Raw genomic sequence first — 21,604 nt, 5'->3', positions numbered from 1 at the left:
CCTCAGCCATTGGTTCATATTTCATGTGTTTCCGTTTGTTTGGCTATTTGTCTCTGTGCTTTATCCGACCTTGGTCTCAACAATTCTTGCTCATATAAACCCTCCTCATTCTCGCTAATTGGACTCCCAGAGATCCACCTGGGGCCTAGTCATGGATCTCTGCATCCAGATCCCTCAGTAGTTGGATGAGGTTTCTAGCACGACAATTAGGGTGTTTGGCCATCCCATCACCAGAGTAGGTCAGTTCAGACTATCTCTCGACCATTGCCAGCAGTCTGTTGTGGGGGTATCTTTGTGGATTTCTGTGGGCCTCTCTAGCACTTTGTTTCTTCCTATTCTCATGTGGTCTTCATTTACCATGGTCTCCTATTCCTTGTTCTCCCTCTCTGTTGTTGATCCAGCTGGGATCTCCCACTCACCCAAGCTCTCTTTCCCTCGACCCTCGCCCTTCACTACCCCCACTCATGTCCAGGCTGTTCATGTAGATCTCATTCCATTTCTCTGTCATTGGGCGATCCCTGTGTCTTTCTTGGGGTCCTGTTTTCCAGGTAGCCTCCCTGGTGATGTGAGTAGCAGTCCAGTCATCCTTGTTCCACATCTAGTATCCTGCTATGAGTGAGTACATACCATGTTTGTCTTTCTGAGTCTGGGATACCTCACTCAGGATGATTTTTTCTAATCCATCCATTTGTCTGCAAACCTCATGATGTCATTGTTTTTCTCTGCTGAGTAGTATTCCATTGTATATATGTACCACATTTTGTTTATCCATTCTTCAGTTGAAGGGCATCTAGGCTGTTTCCATGTTCTGGCTATTACAAACAATGCTGATATGAACACAGCTGAACAAGTGCTCTTGTGGTGTGGTTGAGCATTCCTTGGGTATATGCCCAAGAGTGGTATAGCTGGATCTTGGGGGAGATGGATTCTCAATTTTCTAAGAAAGTGCCATATTGATTTCCAAAGTGGTTGTACAAGCTTGAAGTCCTACCAGCAGTGGAGGAGAGTTCCCCTAGCTCCACATCCTCTTCAGCATAAGGTGTCTTCAGTGTTTTTGATCTTAGCCATTCTGTCAGGCGTAAGGTGGTATCTCAGTGTTGTTTTGATTTGCATTTCCCTGATGATTAGGGATGTTGAGCCATTCCTTAAATGTCTTTCAGCCATTTGAGTTTCCTCTGTTGAGAATTCTCTGTTTAGTTCTATAGCCCATTTCTTAATTGGAGTGTTGGGTATTTTGATGTCTAATTTCTTGAGTTCCTTATATATTCTGGATATCAGTCCTCTGTCAGATGTGGGGTTGGTGAAGATCTTTACCCATTCTGTAGGCTGTCGCTTTGCTTTGTTGACCATATCCTTTGCCCTACAAAAGCTTCTCAGTTTCAAGAGGTCCCATTGATTGATTGTTTCTCTCAGTGTGTGTGCTACTGGTGTTCTATTTAGAAAGTGGTCTCCTATGCCAATGCATTCAAGACTACTTCCCACTTTCTCTTCTAGCAGGTTCAGAGTAGCTGGATTTATGTTGAGGTCCTTGATCCACTTGGACTTAAGTTTTGTGCACGGTGATAGATATGGATCTATTTGCAGCCTTCTACATGTTGATATCCAGTTTTGCCAGCACCATTTGTTGAAGATGCTTTCTTTTTTCCATTGTGCACTTTTGGGTTCTTTGTCAAAAATTATTTGTTCATAGGTGTGCGGATTAATGTCAGGGTCTTCAATTCGATTCCATTGGTCCACATGTCGGTTTTTATGCCAGTACCAAGCTGTTTTTATTACTGTAGCTCTATAGTACAGCTTGAAGTCAGGGATCGTGATGCCTCCAGAGGTTGTGTTATTGTACAGGATTCTTTTGGCTATCCTGGGTTTTTTGTTTTTCCATATGAAGTTGAGTATTATTCTTTCCAGGTCTGTGAAGAATTGTGTTGGTATTTTGATGGGGATTGCATTGAATCTGTAGATTGCTTTTGGTAAGATTGCCATTTTTACTATGTTAGTTCTGCCTATCCATGAGCATGAGAGATCTTTCCATTTTCTGATATCTTCTTCAATTTCTTTTTTCAGGGACTTAAAGTTCTTGTCATATAGGTCCTTCACTTGATTGGTTAGTGTTACCCCAAGGTATTTTATGTCATTTGTGGCTATAGTAAAGGGTGATGTGTCTCTGATTTCCTTCTCCGCTTCTTTGTCCATTGTATATAGGAGGGCTACTGATTTTTTTGAGTTGATCTTGTATCCTGCTATGTTGCTGAAGGTGTTTATAAGTTGTATCTGTTCCTTGGTGGAATCTTTGGGGTTGCTCAAGTATACTATCATGTCATCTGCAAATAGGGAAAGCTTGACTTCTTCCTTTCCAATTTGTATCCCCTTAATCTCCTTATGTTGTGTTATTGCTCTAGCTATAACTTCAAGTACTATATTGAATAAGTATGGGGAGAGCGGACAGCCTTGCCTCATTTCTGATTTTAGTGGAATCGCTTTGAGTTTCTCTCCATTTAATTTGATGTTGGCTGTTGGCTTGCTGTAAATTGCCTTTATTATGTTTAGGTATGTTCCCTGTATTCCTGTTCGCTCCAAGACCTTTATCATGAAGGGGTGTTGGATTTTGTCAAATGCCTTTTCAGCATCTAGTGAGATGATCATGTGGTTTTTTTCTTTGAGTTTGTTTATATGGTGTATCACATTGACAGACTTTCGTATGTTGAACCATCCTTGCATCCCTGGAATGAATCCTACTTGATCATGGTGGATAACTGTTTTGATGTGTTCTTGGAGTCTGTTTGCCACTATTTTATTGAGTATTTTTGCATCAGTGTTCATGAGGGAGATTGGTTTGTAGTTCTCTTTCTTTGTTGTATCCTTGTTTGGTTTGGGAATCAGGGTAATTGTAGCCTCATAGAAGGAGTTTGGTAATGTTCCTTCTGTTTCTATTGTGTGGAACAATTTAGAGAGTATTGGTATTAACTCTTCTTTGAAGGTCTGGTAGAATTCTGCACTGAAACCATCTGGTTCTGGGCTTTTTTTGGTTGGGAGACTTTTAATGACTGTTTCTATTTCGTTAGGGGTTATTGGACTATTTAAATAGTTTATCTGGTCTTGATTTAATTTAGGTATGTGGTACCTATCCAGAAAATTATCCATTTCTTTTAGGTTTTCCAGTTTTGTGGAATAGAGGTTTTTGAAGTATGACCTGATGATTCTCTGGATTTCCTCAATGTCTGTTGTTATGTCCCCCTTTTCATTTCTGATTTTGTTGATTTGGATGCTCTCTCTCTGTCTTTTGGTTAGTTTGGATAAGGGCTTGTCTATCTTGTTGATTTTCTCAAAGAACCAACTCTTTGTTTCATTAATTTTTGTATTGTTCTCTTTGTTTCTATTTTATTGATTTCAGCTCTCACTTTGATAATTTCCTGGCGTCTATTTTTCCTGGGAGACTTTGCTTCTTCCTGTTCTAGAACTTTCAGGTGTGCTGTTAAGTCACTAGTGTGAGATTTCTCCAGTTTATTTATGTGGGCGTTTAGTGCTATGAATTTCCCTCTTAGTACTGCTTTCATAGTGTCCCATAGGTTTGGATATGTGGTGTCTTAATTTTCGTTGATCTCTAGGAAGTCTTTAATTTCTTTCTTTATTTCTTCCTTAACCCATTGGTGATTCAGGTGGGTATTGTTCAGTTTCCATGAGATTGTAGGTTTTCTGTAGTTTTTGTTGTTGTTGAAATCCAACTTTAGGGCATGGTGGTCTGATAGAACACAGGAGGTTATTCCAATTGTTTTGTATCTGTTTAGATTTGTTTTGTGACCAAGTATGTGGTCAATTTTAGAGAAGGTTACATGGGGTGCTGAGAAGAAGGTATATTCTTTTTTGTTAGGATGGAATGTTCTGTAGATGTCGATTAAGTCCATTTGAGTCATGACATCAGTTAAGTCCTTTATTTCTCTGTTAAGTTTCGATTTGGGGGATCTGTCCAGTGGTGAAAGTGGGGTGTTGAGGTCTCCCACTATTAATGTGTGGGGTTTTATATGTGATTTAAGCTTTAATAATGTTTCTTTTACATATGTGGGTGCCCTTGTGTTTGGGTCATAAATGTTCAGAATTGAGACTTCATCTTGGTGGATCTTTCCTGTGATGAGTATGTAATGCCCTTCTTGATCTCTTTTGATTGATTTTAGTTTGAAGTCTATTTTGCTGGATATCAGGATGGCTACACCCGCTCGTTTCTTAAGACCGTTTGATTGGAAAGTCTTCTCCCAGCCTTTTATTTTTAGGTAGTGTCTATCTTTGAATTTGAGACGTGTTTCTTGTATGCAGCAGAAAGATGTTTCCTGCTTTCATATCCATTCTGTAAGCCTATGTCTTTTTATAGGTGAATTAAGTCCATTGATATTGAGGGATATTAATGTCCAGTGATTGTTCATTCCTGTTATTTTTTGCTGGTGATGTGTGTGTACTTTTCTTTGTTGGGGTTTACTGCTGTGTCTTTATCTATTGCCTGTGTTTTCGAGGGTGTATCTGACTTCCTTAGGTTGGAATTTTCCTTCCAGTGCTTTCTGTAGGGCTGGGTTTGTGGATAAATATTGTTTAAATCTGGCTTTGTCATGGAATGTCTTGTTCACTCCATCTATGATGATTGAAAGTTTTGCTGGGTATATTAGTCTAGGCTGACATCCATGGTCTCTTAGTGTCTGCATTACATCTGTCCAGGACCTTCTGGCTTTCAAAGTCTCCATTGAGAAATCGGGTGTTATTCTGATAGGTTTGCCTTTATATGTCACTTGGCCTTTTTCCTTTGCTGCTCTTAATATTCTTTCTTTATTCTGTACGTTTAATTGTTTAATTATTATGTGGCGAGGGGACTTTTTTTGGGGGGTCTAGTCTGTTTGGTGTTCTATAGGCTTCCTGTATCTTCATAGGCATTTCCTTCTTTAAGTTGGGAAAATTTTCTTCTATGATCTTGTTGAATATATTTTCTGTGCCCTTGAGTTTGTATTCTTCTCCTTCTTCTACCCCTATTATTCATAGGTTTGGTCTTTTCATGGTGTCCCAAATTTCTTGGACATTTTGGTTCATGACTTTGTTGACTTTAGTGTTTTCTTTGACTGATGAATCTATTTCTTCTACTGTATCTTCAATGCTAGAGATTCTCTCTTCCATCTCTTGCATTCTGTTGATTATACTTGCATCTGAAGTTCCCAATCGTTTTCTCAGATTTTCTATTTCCAGCATTCCCTCTGTTTGTGTCTTCTTCATTTTTTCTATTTCCCTTTTCAGGTCTTGGACTGTTTCCTTCATTTGTTTCATTGATTTTTCTTGATTTTCTTTCAGTATTTTATTGTTCTCTTCCAGGACTTTTTTGATTTCTTCTAATTTGTTTGCCCTTTCCTCTAGTTGTTTACAGCGTTCTTCACATTTTTTTGTCTTTTCCTCTACCCGAGCCTCTAGCTTCTTCATGATGACATTCATAAGGCTATTTTCTTCTGCTTCTTCCAATTTCTGATGTTCAGGTCTAGGTGTTGGAGGAGGGCTAGGGCCTGGTGATGGTGTATTGCTATTCATTTTGTTGTATGTGTTTCTGCCTTGACGTCTCCCCATCTCCTTGTGGTTCGTTCTTGGCCTTATCTGCACACTTGGTTCAGACAGAGCTGACAGATTCAGGAAGTCTCTCTCTCTTGTCCAGATGGGAGCTCTCTTGTCCAAACTGGAAGTCCGGGGCAGGATCGGAGCTCTTGTTCAGAAGGGAAGTCCAGGGGAGGATGGGTGCTCTCCTCTTTCTCTCTCTCTCTCTCTCTCTCTCTCTCTCTCTCTCTCTCCTCCAGACGGTAAATCCGGGGCAAGATGGGAGCTGGGGGCCAGCCTCTAAGTCTCAAGAAGAGGCTTGGGGCTTAGGCGGATGGGCGTGGGGGCAGGGCGTGGAGACTGCAGGGTCTGCCAGGGGTCTTGGAGAAGGGGATCCTTCTCGTTGGGGCTAGAAGGGAACTTGCCCGGTGACCAGAACCTGGGGCCAAGTTGGACAGGTCTTCCCGAGTGGCTGGTGCCCAGGGATGGGGTCGGGGGCAAGCTAGGGCACTCACCTGTGCTTCAGAAGGGAAGTCCAGGGCAAGATGGGAGCTGGGAGCTGGGGGCCGGCCTCTAAGTCTCAGGAAGAGGCTTGGGGCTCAGGCGGATGGGGGTGGGGGCAGGGCGTGGAGACTGCAGGGTCTGCCAGGGGTCTTGGAGAAGGGGATCCTTCCCGGTGGGGCTAGAAGGGAACCTGCTTGGTGACCAGAACCTGGGGCCAAGTTGGGCAGGTCTTCCCCGGAGTGGCTGGTGCCCAGGGATGGGGTCGGGGGCAAGCTAGGGCACTCACCTGTGCTTCAGAAGGGAAGTCCAGGGCAAGATGGGAGCTGGGGGCCGGCCTCTAAGTCTCAGGAAGAGGCTTGGGGCTCAGGCGGGTGGGCGTGGGGGCAGGGTGTGGAGACTGCAGGGTCTGCCAGGGGTCTTGGAGAAGGGGATCCTTCCCGGTGGGGCTAGAAGGGAACCTGCTTGGTGACCAGAACCTGGGGCCAAGTTGGGCAGGTCTTCCCCGGAGTGGCTGGTGCCCAGGGATGGGGTCGGGGGCCAGGTTTCATTTTGCAAGTAAAGCGCTACATGACCCTTCAGTTTTTAACACCAGCATTATTCCTGTGTCATCTACCCTTGACATTCATCACTACAGTTTGTTGTATATAGGTTCATTTCTTGTCATGTCCATTTGGAACTTCTCCTCTGCTGAATATCCATATCCTCCCTACAGGAAAACCCATGTTCTAGTTCATGAAATTACTTTTCTGTACTTTAGTCTGCGTCTCATTCTTATCATCTGAACATAGGATTCATAGGTTAGGTCTCCAAATCGAGTCTCACATTTCTTATATTTTTCTCTTGCTTGGTTTCTCTCACAGCCCAGGCTTTTTTGGACTCACTAAGTAGCTCAGACTGTTTTTAATTCATGGAATTCTTCCTGCCTTAGCCTCTAGAGTGCTGATATTCCAGAAGTAAGCCAACATAGCTGGTAGAAGAGTTTCTATCATTCTCCTATAGACCGTTTCTGTCTTCAAGCCCTGTAGACGATTCTGTATCACAATACTCTCTACTGAGCACAGTTTCACTTCTTTGCTTCTCTCTCTGTTTCCCCATATTAAAATTTTAACTCCTGAAGAGTGCTATAAATTCAATTCATCTCAGAATCCTATGCCTATATCTTCAAGGTCAGATGTTCTCAGCCTTTCTAATGCTCTTACCCTTTAATACTCTTCCACTTGTTGTAGTGACCCCACAATCATAAAGTTAGTTTTGTTGATACTTCATAATTGTAAGTTTGCTACTGTCATGAAATGTAATGTAAATATCTGATATGCAGGATATATTTTCATTGTTATAAATTTACTCAAAAGAGTTACAACCCACAGGTTGAGAACCACTATTATGGGTTCTCATTACAACTAATCATTGGACATTCCCAGATTTGTCTGGGAGAATGACAAGAGCCTTTGATAACCATATCTGCACCACATGCCATTCTTTCAAGCATCCTAGAGTTTCCCAATGGCAAATTCATTTTCCATGCATTTTGGGTATTCAACTTGTTCTAAAACATTTGCATTTACTGTTGGGTTTGTGATTCATTTACTTAGTTGTTTAGTGAAAATTCCTACCTACTCACTGTGTGCCTACAGAGAGATGGACATTTGTGATATAGCAACAGACAACAGAAAAGTGCTTAACATCCTCAAAGGCTTTCCTGCTTTCTATTTTCCAATATGAAATGGAGACTGAGTCACATTAGCCTATAGATCTGGTTCTTTTCATACTGGTCTTAGTAGGACTTGGCATTCCCTTTATGACTCTCATTTATGATTTATATATTTCTCATTTATGATTTATATATTTTCTCAGTTGATAGCCTCCCTGTGCCATGACTTTGAGCAGCTGTTGTTCATGATTCTGGCTTCCAAGTTCCTGCACCAAAGAAGAACCAGCATAATGACAGAAAGAAAGTTTGGTTCAGAGTTCTATTCTTTCTGACACAACCCAAGACACTGAGGGTTTCTATTGGGGTCATCAACTATTCTCATATCGGTATAGAACATAGTTTACAAATAGCCAAGAGAAATAGAAACTAAATTTAAATTAAAGCTCCAAATATATTGGTTTTGATAAATTACCGTCTTTACAATTCTGTTTCCTTCTCTTTATGATCCAGGTCAATCATTCACACAGAGCAAGATGTCCTTAGAATCAAAGATTATACAGCATGTGCTCATATCTTCTTTTTCTTTCCAGTTACAGCATTGGAGAACTCCTAAAAGTGGATTCAAAGATGCCAGATTGGGGGAATAACATTACAGCAATGAATGAAAGCAACCACACTGGAATTTCCTTTTGTGACATCATGTTCTATACCATGGTTTTCCTTTCTCTCATCATTGGCTTGGTTGGCTTGGCTGGAAATGCCATAGTGCTGTGGTTTCTGGGCTTCGACATGCACAGGAATGCCTACTCTGTCTACATACTCAACTTGGCTGGGGCTGACTTCCTCTTCATGTACTTTCAAATTGTATACTGTCTTCATTTTATCTTGGAAATCTTCTACTCTGTCCCCATAGGCACCTTTATGTTTTCTTTTGTTGTGTCAAATTTTGCTTATCTTTGTGGCCTGAGCATCCTCAGTGCCATTAGCATTGAAAGGTGCCTGTCTGTCATGTGGCCCATCTGGTATCGCTGCCATCGCCCAAGACACACATCAGCTGTCATATGTACCCTGCTTTGGTTTTTGTCACTGTTGTTAAGCCTCCTGGACTGGTCTGTATGTGATTACTTATCTTATAGTCTTGGCCCTGGTTGGTGTCAGACACTTCATTACATCACTACTGCATGGTTAATTGTTTTGTTTGTGGTTCTCTTGGGGTTCAGTCTGGCCTTAGTGGTTACTATCTTCTGTGGCTCACGGAGGATTCCTGTGACCAGGCTGTATGTGACCATTGCATGCACAGTGCTGGTCTTCCTGTTCTTCGGACTGCCCTATGGGATCTACTGGTTCCTCTTAGCATGGATTGAGAATTTTGATGATTTTTTGTCTTGTTATTTTCTTCCATTGACAAGACTTCTGTCCTGTTTTAATAGCTGTGCCAATCCCATCATTTACTTCCTTGTTGGCTCTATCAGGCATCGTAGGTTCCAGAGGAACACTCTCAAGCTACTTCTTCAGAGAGCCATGCAGGACACTCCTGAGGAGGAATAATGTGCAGAGGGGGATTCTTCAGGAATATGTTTCTAGAGAAGTGGGTATTTGAACTAGGGAAACAGTTGAATGTTGTATGTAAATGTGTTTAACAGACCAACCTAGTCAGAACTTGGATGACAGTCATGCTTGAGAGCATTATAGACTATGGAGGTCCAGCTCAACAGGGGAACACTAATAGCATCTGTGCTAGTGACTAATCTTGTAATATTTTGCAAAGAATGTAGCTGACTTTTTTCTTGTCCTAAGTATCTGCCCAAGGCTAAATGGAAGAGTTTGGGACTGCTTTTGTTTGCAAAGGATATTAGGTCTATAATGAAAAAGAGAAAGCAGGGCAAAATGAAATATAAAATGTACAATTGAAGGAAAAAAAGATACCAGGAAATTTAATGTTGGAGTTAAGTCTTTTGCTCAAAGAGATAGTAGTTTAAAGAAAGGCCTGATGTGCAATGGAATAAAGGGGATGCTGCTCTCAGTGCAGGAACTTATCCAGCTAAAATTCCTACTAGAAAAAAAGCAAGTGCCTAAAGGCTTTCCTAAAAGAAAGGAAAACTTATTCATTAAAAGAGAAACCTGGGGCCTATGCAGGGATGCTTGGCTTGGCCTGGGAGGAGGGGACTGGACCTACCTGGACTGAGTCTACCTGGTTGATCTCAGTCTGTGGGGAAGGCTTTGCCCTGGAGGAGATGGGAATGGGGGGCAGGCTGGGGGGAAGGTGAGGGGGGTGGGAGGGGGGAGAACAAAGGAATCCCTGGCTGATATGTAGAACTGAATTGTACTGCAAAATAAAAATTAAAAAAAAAGAACCCCCCCCCCAAAAAAAGAGAGCAACAAATTTAAGTTTATGTAAATGTTATTGAAGGAAAAGGTCAAGTTCCATTCTAAGCAGAATACAGAACTTGGATGCATCAGCCATGTGGTTCTGGCCTTTGAATCAAGAGGCATTCAAGAGTAAAGTGGTTGTGGAATCTTCATCCATGGTTATGAAAGCCACCGAGACCAGGCCATGTGGCAGGAGTGTCCTTGCATGGACGCCTGGTGAGGACATTGTGTGAAGCTGTGAAAGTGAAGCCTAGATTTAGTTGAAGACCCCAAGATGTCTGAGCTGCCAGAACTGTGGGGGTACCTTGCCAAGGAGAGCTGCATAGTGTGAGTGGAACCAGTCCAAGAGAGAGAGGTGTGCTGCAGTCATCAAAGCTGAAAGGACAGAGCCATATCAGGCTTCTGATGTCAAGATGTGTAGCTACAGGATTCTGAGTTTTCCCTGCTAATTTTTGATTTTTCTTTTGCCCAGTATTTCTTCACTATGTTCCCATATCTCCCTTCTGTAATGATAATATATGCTCTCTGCCTTTGTATGTTGGAATTTGCAATTTACTTTTTGATTTGGCAAAGGGTAAACAATAAAGAGATTGCCTTTAGTCTCAGAAGAGATTTTGGACTTTTAAACAGTGTTGGAATTTTGAAAGACTATGAGAACTTTTAAAGTTGGACTTACACATTTTCCATATAAATAAATAATGAAAACTGTCTGGGTATCTCAGGGAGTTAGAAAAAAAGATAAAAAACCAACATCAAAACTACTAGAAGAGAATAAGTTATAAAGATCAGAGAAGACACCAGTGAAGTAAAAATTCAAACAAAATAGTGACAAATAAAACAAAGAAATGCATTAAAAAAAGAACTAATGACCTTGTGGCATATGGTAGCTTGTCTGACTCCATATTAAAAAAGGAAATTGAATTGAAAGTCTTTCATCTAGACTAACTTAGAAAAAGAGATGTAAGACTCAAATACACAGTATCATTTGTGAAATAGACTTTGGCAATGATATTACTGAAATGGAAAGGAGTATTAGAGATTCTTTATGAGCATATAAATGATAAAAGTTTGGTAGCCTAATAGAAATGGACATACCTGGAGACATATACATTACCACTCATCATGATACATTCATGAAGACACAAATTAGTGATGAGACGGGAGATGTGACTCAGCAGTTAAAAGCACACACTACTCTTGCAGAGAACTAGAGTAGGTTCCAGAATGCATATTATATGCCACCTTTAACTCCAGTTCCAGAAGTATCCAAGCCTTTGGTTTTCATGAAGTCCAGAAATACTACCCACCTCACACACATACAGATACACAGACACAGACACAGACACACACAAGGAGAGAGAGAGAGAGAGAGAGAGAGAGAGAGAGAGAGAGAGAGAGAGAATTATATATGCATGAATGAAATCTTAAAATAAAGAAACAACAAATATGATCTGGAATCCACAATTAAAATCTTAGTCCAAGAAAATCTCAGAACCACACCAATCACTGGTATTTAGGGAGGAACAGACATGAATTCCATGAAGAACTACAGACCAGTATCTTTGAAGAAAACACTTGCAAAAAACAGTAAAGCAAATCCAATGGTTGGGGCCTGGGGCTGGGGGCTCTTCAAACTCCATGGCCATCAGACTGTCAAACCAGGGAGGCAAGTAGGGAATTTGGTTTAACATGACTCAGTAGCACATGTTGGTTTAACATGACTCAGTAGCACATGTTGGTAGAAACTGTGATAGTCTGACACTGGGAATCTTACTTTAGGCACAAACATGGAACAGTTTGGGAAAAAAGTTCCCTGGTGATAATTCAATCCAATCTTCACAATAAAGCTTAAGATATGAGTAACAGATAGTCTTTTAATAGAACCTGTGATATCTTCCATACAGGTGGGTTCTATAGTTTGACTAACAAAAACAAGCTCATGATAAGGGTGTAGTGGAGGATCTGGTGTGGTCTTTGTCCTACAGATAGCACAAAAGTCACCAGGTACTAACCACATCCTCTTCCAGGTTTCTGGGTAGATAACACATTACTCTTTTCTCCCTTCAGAAAGAAAACCCTATGTGCTTAATATTCCTGGTTTTGCTGGTGCTTTATTTGTAAGAACAAGAATATCTGTTCTCCTAAATTGTAGGCTAGAGTGATTATTCATAATAATGATTGCAGTTCATTCCAGTGCCAAGGTACTTCAGCCTATGTGGAGCAGTAAACGTGCCAGATTATTTTTGCTTCACTGTGATCAAATATTTCACAAAATAACTAGAGAGGAATGGTTTACTTATATTTATGCTGTGAGGATTTGGTCCATGCACATGAGCAGAATATAATGGAAATAAGAGCACAGAGCAGAAGATGAGGGTCACAATATGGAAGACAGGATGCAGACTGTGACAGGAAGGACAAATCATTCCTCCCAGTGACTTACTTCTTAGTATATTCTGGCTTCTAAAGTTCCTGTGATCTCCCCAAGTAGCTCCTGCATCTGGAGAGGAAGCACTTAAAGCATCTAAATCTATAGAGTGTTTTCCATACTTAAACCTTAACATTCTGCTCTTGACTCTCGAGGGTCATGTGCTTTTCAGAAAGCCAGATGTACTTAGTTATCATCAGGCACCCTCCTCTCAAACTCCTCTTTGATTTTCTTGGCCATGTTTGGACAGCAAGCAGCTGTGTGACCTTTCAGGGGAGATGTGATAAACATCTACTTACCCAGGAAACCAATGAGGAGCAAAGTAACAATTCTATCAAAGTTCAGTTTTGTGAACCAATTAGTTTAAGGGAGTGTCTTACAGGATGATGAGTGTGTGATTAGTAATAGAGGAGTGTGGATGAGGAATTCCTTACAGGAGCATGGATGACAGAGGGACATCTGCACCTTAAAAAGGCCACCCCAGCTTCCATCTGGATAAGATGTAAGTATCTGGGCTCATACCCAGAGAGGCCTGCCTCTAGATCCCATCCCTGGGCACCAGTCATTCTGGTGAAGACCTGCCCAACTTGGCCCCAGGTTCTGGCTATCAGGCAGGATCTCCTCCACCACCACCAGGAAGGTTCCCCTTCTCCGAGACCCCCAGCAGACCCTGCAATCTCCATGCCTTGCCCCCACGCCCATCTGCCCGAGACCACAGCCACTTCTTGAGACTTAGAGACCATCCCCCAGCTCCCATCCTGCCCTGGAGCTCCCATCTGGACAAGAGGTGAGTGCCTGGGCTCGTACCCAGAGAGGCTTGCCCTTAGGACCCATCCCTAGGCACCAGCCATTCCGGGAAAGACCTGCCCAACTTGGCCACATGTTCTGGCCATTGGGCAAGATCCCCTCCACTCCCACCGGTAATTTTCCCCTTCTCCAAGACCCCCAGAAGACCCTGCAATCTCCACAAACTTCCCCCACGCCCATCCTGCCGAGACTCCAGCTACTTCCTTAGACTTAGAGACCAGCCCCCAGCTCCCATCCCGCCCTGGAGCTCCCATCTGGACAACAGAGTTTCCATTTGGACCAGAGAGAGGCTTCCTGAATCTCTCAGCTCTGTCTGGACCAAGAGCACTGATAAGACCGAGAACAAATCCACAAGGAGATGGGCAGACGTCAAGGCAGAAGTCCATACAACAAAATAAAGAGCAATACAACATAACCAGAACCTAGGCCCCCTCCAATAGCTAGATCTGAACATCACGAAATGGAAGAGGCAGTAGAAAGCAACCTTAAGAATAATATCTTGAAGATACTAGAGCGTTATATAGAATAAATCAAAAATGAAATTGAGGAAAAGACAAACAAAAAATGGGAAGAACACTATAAAAAACTAGAGGAAAGAAAAAATAAAGCAGAAGAAAAGAATAAATCCCTGAAAGAAAATCATGAAAAAGCAATGAAACAGATGAAGAAAACAGTCCAAGACCTGAAAAAGGAAATAGAAAAAATGAAGAAGACACAAACAAAGGGAATATTGGAAATAGAAAATCTGAGTAAACAAACGGGAACTTCCAAAGCAAGTGTAACCAACAGAATGCAAGAGATGGAAGAGAGGATCTCTGGCATTGAAGATACGGTAGAAGAAATAGATTCATCAGTCAAAGAAAACACTAAAGCCAACAAAGTCATGACCCAAAATGTTCAAGAAATTTGGGACACCATGAAAAGACCAAACCTAACAAAAATAGAGATAGCGGAAGGAGAAGAATACCAAATCAAAGTCACAGAAAATATATTCAACAAGATCATAGAAGAAAACTTTCCCAACTTAAAGAAGGAAATGCCTATGAAGATACAAGAAGCCTATAGAACACCAAACAGACTAGACACCCCAAAAAAGTCCCCTTGCAAAATAATAATTAAACAACTAAATGTACAGAATAAAGAAAGAATATTAAGAGCAGCAAAGGAAAAAGGCCAAGTGACTTATAAAGGGAAACCCATCAGAATAACACCTGATTTCTCAATAGAGACTTTGAAAGCCAGAAGGACCTGGACAGATGTAATGCAGATACTAAGAGACCATGGATGCTAGCCTAGACTAATATACCCAGCAAAACTTTCAATCATCATAGACGAAGTGAACAAGACATTCCAAGACAAAGCCAGATTTAAACAATACTTATCCACAAACCCAGCCATACAGAAAGCACTAGAAGGAAAATCCCAACCTAAGGAAGTCAGATACACCCTCGAAAACACAGGCAATAGATAATGCCACAACAGTAAACCCCAAAGAAGAGAAGTAAACACACACTACCACCAAAAAATAACAGGAATGAACAATCATTGGTCATTAATATCCCTTAATATTAATGGACTTAATTCACCTATAAAAAGACACAGGCTTACAGAATAGATATGAAAGCAGGAACTATCTTTCTGTTGCATATAAGAAACACACCTCAAATTCAAATATAGACACTACATAAGAATAAAAGGCTGGGAAAAGACTTTCCAATCAAATGTTCTTAAGAAGTAATCGGGTGTAGCCATCCTAATATCCAGCAAAATAGACTTCAAACTAAAATCAATCAAAAGAGATCAAGCAGGGCATTACATACTCATCACAGAAAAGATCCACCAAGATGAAGTTTCAGTTCTGAACATTTATGCCCCAAATACAAGGGCACTCACATATGTAAACCACTTATAAAACCCCACACATTAATAGTGGAAGACTTCAACACTCCACTTTCACCACTGGACAGATCTCCCAAATCAAAACTTAACAGAGAAATAAAGGACTTAACTGATGTTATGACTCACATGGACTTAATCAATATCTACAGAACATTCCATCCTAACAAAAAAGAATATACATTCTTCTCAGCACCCCATGGAACCTTATCTAAAATGGACCACATACTTGGCCACAAAGCAAATCTCAACAGATACAAAACAATTGGAATAACCTCCTGTGTTCTATCAGACCACCATGGTCTAAAGTTGGATTTCAACAACAACAAAAACTACAGAAAACCTACAATCTCATGGAAACTGAATAATTCTCAAATAAATCACCAATGGGTTAAGGAAGAAATAAAGAAAGAAATTAAGGACTTCCTAGAGATCAACGAAAATGAAGACACCACATACCCAAACCTATGGAACACTATGAAAGCAATGCTAAGAGGAAAATTCATAGCACTAAATGCCCACATAAGGAAGTTGGAGAAATCTTACACTAGTGACTTAACAGCACACCTGAAATCTCTAGAACAAGAAGAAGCAAAGTCTCCCAGGAAGAATAGACACCAGGAAATTATCAAAGTGAGAGCTGAAATCAATAAAATAGAAACAAAGAGAACAATACAAAAAAAATTAATGAAACAAAGAGTTGTTTTTTTGAGAAAGTCAGCAGGATAGACAAGCCCTTATTCAAACTAAACAAAAGACAAAGAGAGAGCATCCAAATTAACAAAATCAGAAATGAAAAGGGAGACATAACAATGGACAATGAGGAAATCCAGAAAATCATCAGGTCATACTTCAAAAACCACTACTCCACAAAACTGGAAAAATCTAAAAGAAATGGATAATTTTCTGGATAGGTACCATATACCTAAGTTAAATTAAGACCAGATAAACTATTTAAATAGTCCAATAACCCCTAAGGAAATAGAATCATTCATTAAAAGTCTCCCAACCAAAAAAGCCCATGACCAGATGGTTTCAACACATAATTCTACCAGATCTTCAAAGAAGAGTTAATTCCAATACTCTTTAAATTGTTCCACACAATAGAAAGACAAAAACATTACCAAACTCCTTCTATAAGGCTACAATTACCCTGATTCCTAAACCAAATAAGGATACAACAAAGAAAGAGAACTACAGACTGATCTCCCTCATGAACATTGATGCAAAAATATTCAAATACTGGCAAGACTTCAAGATCACATCAAAACATTTATCCACCATGATCAAGTAGGCTTCAACCCAGGGATGCAAGGGTGGTTCAACTTATGAAAGTCCATCAATGTAATACACCATATAAACAAACTGAAAGAAAAAAAACCACATGATCATCTCACTAGATGCTGAAAAGGCATTTGACAAAATCCAACACCCCTTCATGATAAAGGTCTTGGAGAGATCAGGAATACAGGGAATATACCTAAACATAATAAAGGCAATTTACAGCAAGCCAACAGCCAACATCAAATTAAATGGAGAGAAACTCAAAGCGATTCCACTAAAATCCAGAACGAGGCAAGGCTGTCCACTCTCCCCATACTTATTCAATATAGTACTTGAAGTTCTAGCCAGAGCAATAAGACAACATAAGGAGATTAAGGGAATACAAATTGGAAAGGAAGAAGTCAAGCTTTCCTTATTTGCAGATGACATGATAGTATACTTCAGAGACCCCAAAGATTCAACCAAGGAACAGATACAGCTTATAAACACCTTCAGCAACATTGCAGGATACAAGATCAATTCAAAAAAATCAGTAGCCCTCCTATATACAATTGACAAACGGGTTGAGAAGGAAATGAGAGATACATCACCCTTTACAATAGCCACAAATGATATAAAATACCTTGGGGTAACACTAACCAATCAAGTGAAGGAGCTATATGACAAGAATTTTAAGTCCCTGAAAAAAGAAATTGAAGAAGATGTCAGAAAATGGAAAGATCTCCCATGCTCCATGGATAGGCAGGATTAACATAGTAAAAATGGCAATCTTACCAAAAGCAATCTACAGATTCAATGCAATCCCCATCAAAATACCAACACAATTCTTCACAGACCTGGAAAGAACAATACTCAACTTCATATGGAAAAACAAAAAACCCAGGATAGCCAAAAGAATCCTGTACAATAACACAACCTCTGGAGGTATCATGATCCCTACCTCAAGCTCTACTATAGAGCAACAGTAATAAAAACAGCTTGATACTGGCATAAAAACTGACATGTGGACCAATGGAATCGAATTGAAGACCCTGACATTAATCCGCACACCTATGAACATTTATTTTTGACAAAGAAGCCAAAACTGTACAATGGAAAAAAGAAAGCATCTTCAACAAATGGTGCTGGCATAACTGGATATTAAAGTGCAGAAGGCTGCAAATAGATCCATATCTGTCACCGTGCACAAAAATTAAGTCCAAGTGGATCAATGACCTCAACATAAATCCAGCTACTCTAAACCTGCTAGAAGAGAAAGTAGGAAGTAGTCTTGAACACATTGGCATAAGAGATCACTTCCTAAATATAACACCAGTAGCACAGACACTGAGAGAAACAATCAATCAATGGGACCTCTTGAAACTGAGAAGCTTTTGTAGAGCAAAGGAAATGGTCAACAAGACAAAGCGACAACCTACAGAACAGGAAAAGGTCTTCACCTACCCCACATCTGACAGAGGACTGATTTCCAGAATATATAAAGAACTCAAGAAATTAGACATCAAAATGCCCAACAGTCCAATTAAGAAATGGGCTATAGAACTAAACAGAGAATTCTCAACAGAGGAAGCTCAAATGGCTGAAAGACATTTAAGGAATGGATCAACATCCCTAACCATCAGGGAAATGCAAATCAAAATGACTCTGAGATACCACCTTACACCTGTCAGAATGGCTAAGATCAAAAACACTGAAGACAGCTTATGCTGGAGAGGATGTGGAGCAAGGGGAACTCTCCTCCACTGCTGGTGGGAATGCAAGATTGTACAACCACTTTAGAAATCAATATGGTGCTTTCTTAGAAAATTGGGAATCAATCTCCCCCAAGACCCATCTATACCACTCTTGGGCATATACACAAGGAATGCTCAATCATACCACAAGGGCACTTGCTCAGCTATGTTCATAGCAGCATTGTTTGTAATAGCCAGAACATGGAAACAACCTAGATGCCCTTCAACTGAAGAATGGAAAAATAAAATGTGGTACATATACACAATGGAATACTACTCAGCAGAGAAAAACAATGACATCACGAGGTTTGCAGGCAAATGGATGGATCTAGAAAAAAATCATCCTGAGTGAGGTAACTCAGACTCAGAAAGACAAACATGGTATATACTCACTCATAGGAGGATACTAGATGTAAAAAAAAAGATGACTAGACTGCTACTCACAACTCCAGGGAGGCTACCTAGAAAATAGAACCCTAAGAAAGACACAGGGATCACCCAATGACAGAGAAATGGATGAGATCTTCATGAACAACCTGGACGTGAGTGGGGGTAATGAAGGGCAAGCAAGGTTCGAGGGAAAGAGAGCTTAAGGGAGCAGGAGATCCCAGCTTGATCAAGAACAGAGAGGGAGAACAAGGAATAAGAGACCATGAAAAATGAAGACCACATGAGAATAGGAAGAAGCAAAGTGCTAGAGAGGTCCACAGAAATCCACAAAGATACCTCCATAATAGACTACTGGCAATGGTCAAGAGACAGCCCAAACTGACCTACTCTGGTGATAGGATGGCCAAACACCCTAATTGTCGTTCTGTAAACCTCATCCAATAACTGAGGGAACTGGATGCAGAGATCCATGGCCAGGCCCCAGGTGGAGCTCCAGGAGTCCAATTGACAAGAAAGTGGAGGGTTTGTATGAGTGAGAATTGTTGAGACCAAGATTGGAAAAAGCACAGGGACAAATAGCCAAACTAATGGAAACACATGAACTATGAACCAATAGCTGAGGACCCCCCCAACTGGATCAGACCCTCTGAATAAGTGAGACAGTTGATTAGCTTGATCTATTTGGGAGGCATCCAGGCAGTGGGACCGGGATCTGTCCTCAGTGCATGTGCTGGTTCTTTGGAACCTGGGGCCTATACAGGGACACTTGGCTCAGCCTGGGAGGAGGGGACTGGACCTGCCTGGACTCAATCTACCAGGTTGAACTCAATCCCCAGGGGAGTCTTTGCCCTGGAGGAGATGGGAATGGGGGGTGGCGAGGGGGAATGCGGGGGAGGGGTGGTGGGAGGGAGGAGAACAAGGGAATCCGTGGCTGATATGTAAAATTAAATTAAATTATAAAATAAAATTAAAAAAAAAGGCCACCCCAGCATGGATGACAACTCATGAAAGCTGCAGTCTTGGAGCTCCCTGATGGACTGAAGGCAGAAGGACATGTTCATTCTGAGTCTTCCCCAGGCTGCCTCAGCTGGTGACAGAGCCTCCGAGCCTCCTTCCTTCCTCTCGGAGGGACACTTCAGTTAGCAGGGACTTGCTTCACAGCAGCTGCTCTGAGCTGCCTGGAAGGAGGAGGCCGTTGCTGGACCTTAAAATGGACTTCTAGTCTTCAACTTGGGGACAGCCCTAAAGAAGAATGTATCTTTTCTGATGTTCTTAGTCATCATAGAAGCCATATGCAGTCCTCTGGTAGGAAATGTCTCCACATTCAGTAAAACCAAGTGACAACATGATGTCTCATGGAGGAACAGACCCCTTAATTCAGAGATAGTGGACCCCATGTGCTCATGACATGGTTTCATTTTTATCTCTTGCCCTCCTCCAGTCCCCACATCTGCCTCTTCTCTCCTGTGAAGCTGTGGCTATCCATCACCTCCAACTAGCAATTTAAAATGAATTGCTCCATTTCCTATAGCCACACATGTGACAACTGTCCACAGTTAAACTGACCATGCCTGGTTTTCTGGTCCTGTTTTAGTTTCTGTTTCTGTTTTTTGATGTTGTGTTTTAAAATAGATTTTTCATACAATATGTTCTTTTTTCCATGTTTTTCTTCTATTTAAAATAGAATTTGTTTCTTCCCCAAACTCCTTTCAAATTCTCTCCACCTTCTCCATCACTCAAGTCCATTCCTGTTCTCTCTCTTAACATAAAACAAATAGACAAAGAAGATTAGGATGAAACAAACAAGAGTCAGGAGAAAGCACAAGAAACACCCATATATGCAGAGATACACACACACACACACACACACACACACACACACACATTTACAAACAGGAATCCCAATAAAATCATAAAACTGGAAGCCATAACTAGCAAAGACTCAAGGAAAGAGAAAACAGTTGCCCAGACAGAACATTACAACAGATTTCCAACTGTACTATTGAGTTGTTTTGTGTTGGTCAGCTTCTGCAGGAATGAGGCCTTCCCTTAAGTGTTATTTGTATTCCCAGTGAGATTACATTGAAGGAAACTAGTTTTTCTTTTGTGATATCAATTGAAGACAACTTCTAAGATGGGAATGGAGCTAGTGTCCACTTCCCCTTTCAGTGCTGGGATACTATGTGTTTAAGACTTGTACAGGCACTGTGCATGCTGCCATAGTCTCTATGACTTCATATGTGCATCTGTCCTGTTGTGTCAAGAAGGCCTTGTTTCCTTGGTATCCTTTATTCCCCAGTGAATTCCATAATCTTTCCATCTCCTCTTCCACAAAGTTCCATGAGCCTCCAGGGAGAGGATTTGATAGAGAAATTCCATTAAGGACCTAGTATTCCAAAGTCTCTCATTTCCATCAGATTGTCCAGTTTTGTTCTCTGTGTTTGTTCCCATGTACTTCAGGAAGAAGCTTCATTGATAATGGCTGAACAAGACACCCATCTAGGAATGTATCAGAATGTTGTTAGGAGTCATTTTATTGCTACATTTTGTAACAGAGCAGTAGTATTTGTTTCCCTCTTAGTTCATGAATAGATATTCCAGGTAATCTTTGACAACAAGTGGAATCAGGTATGAATTCCATTTCATGGAGCAGGCCTTAAACCCAACCAGATAGTAGTTGGTTACTCCCACAACTTCTGACGTCCTATTGCATTAGTGTATCACTCATGACAGGTCCCTATAGCAGGGCAAAGTGTTTAAAGCTGGGTTGGTGTTTCCCATTTCCTTCTAGTAGTGTGCAGAGTATCTTCCAGTACCATCAACACAAGTCAGTAGGTGTGAATGCTCTAAGTAGGCACCAGCTTGATTTCACCATGTTCAATGAGATATGTAGGTGTTGTCTTCAGAAATAGGACCTTACCATCAGTTTGTGAAGAGCAACCAATAGTTTAACAATAGTCTGGTTGTTTGAGAGTTGGCCAACTGTTCAAT

General features: G+C 41.0%; 1 protein-coding gene across 1 annotated transcript; it reads left to right on the top strand.

Moving 5' to 3' along the window:
* Positions 1-8,182: 8,182 nt before the first annotated feature.
* LOC131902352 (mas-related G-protein coupled receptor member X2-like) lies at positions 8,183-9,427 on the top strand. Its single transcript, XM_059253351.1, has one exon. It carries the CDS (start codon positions 8,267-8,269, stop codon positions 9,251-9,253), a length of 987 nt encoding a protein of 328 aa, XP_059109334.1. The 5' UTR covers positions 8,183-8,266; the 3' UTR covers positions 9,254-9,427.
* The last annotated feature ends 12,177 nt before the right edge of the window (positions 9,428-21,604 follow it).

The sequence above is a fragment of the Peromyscus eremicus genome, chromosome 1 (genome assembly GCF_949786415.1).
Source record: "Peromyscus eremicus chromosome 1, PerEre_H2_v1, whole genome shotgun sequence".
Taxonomy (NCBI): Eukaryota; Metazoa; Chordata; class Mammalia; order Rodentia; family Cricetidae; genus Peromyscus; species Peromyscus eremicus.
Note: the sequence above shows the minus strand (reverse complement) of the source record. Positions and strands in the feature narration are given on the sequence as shown.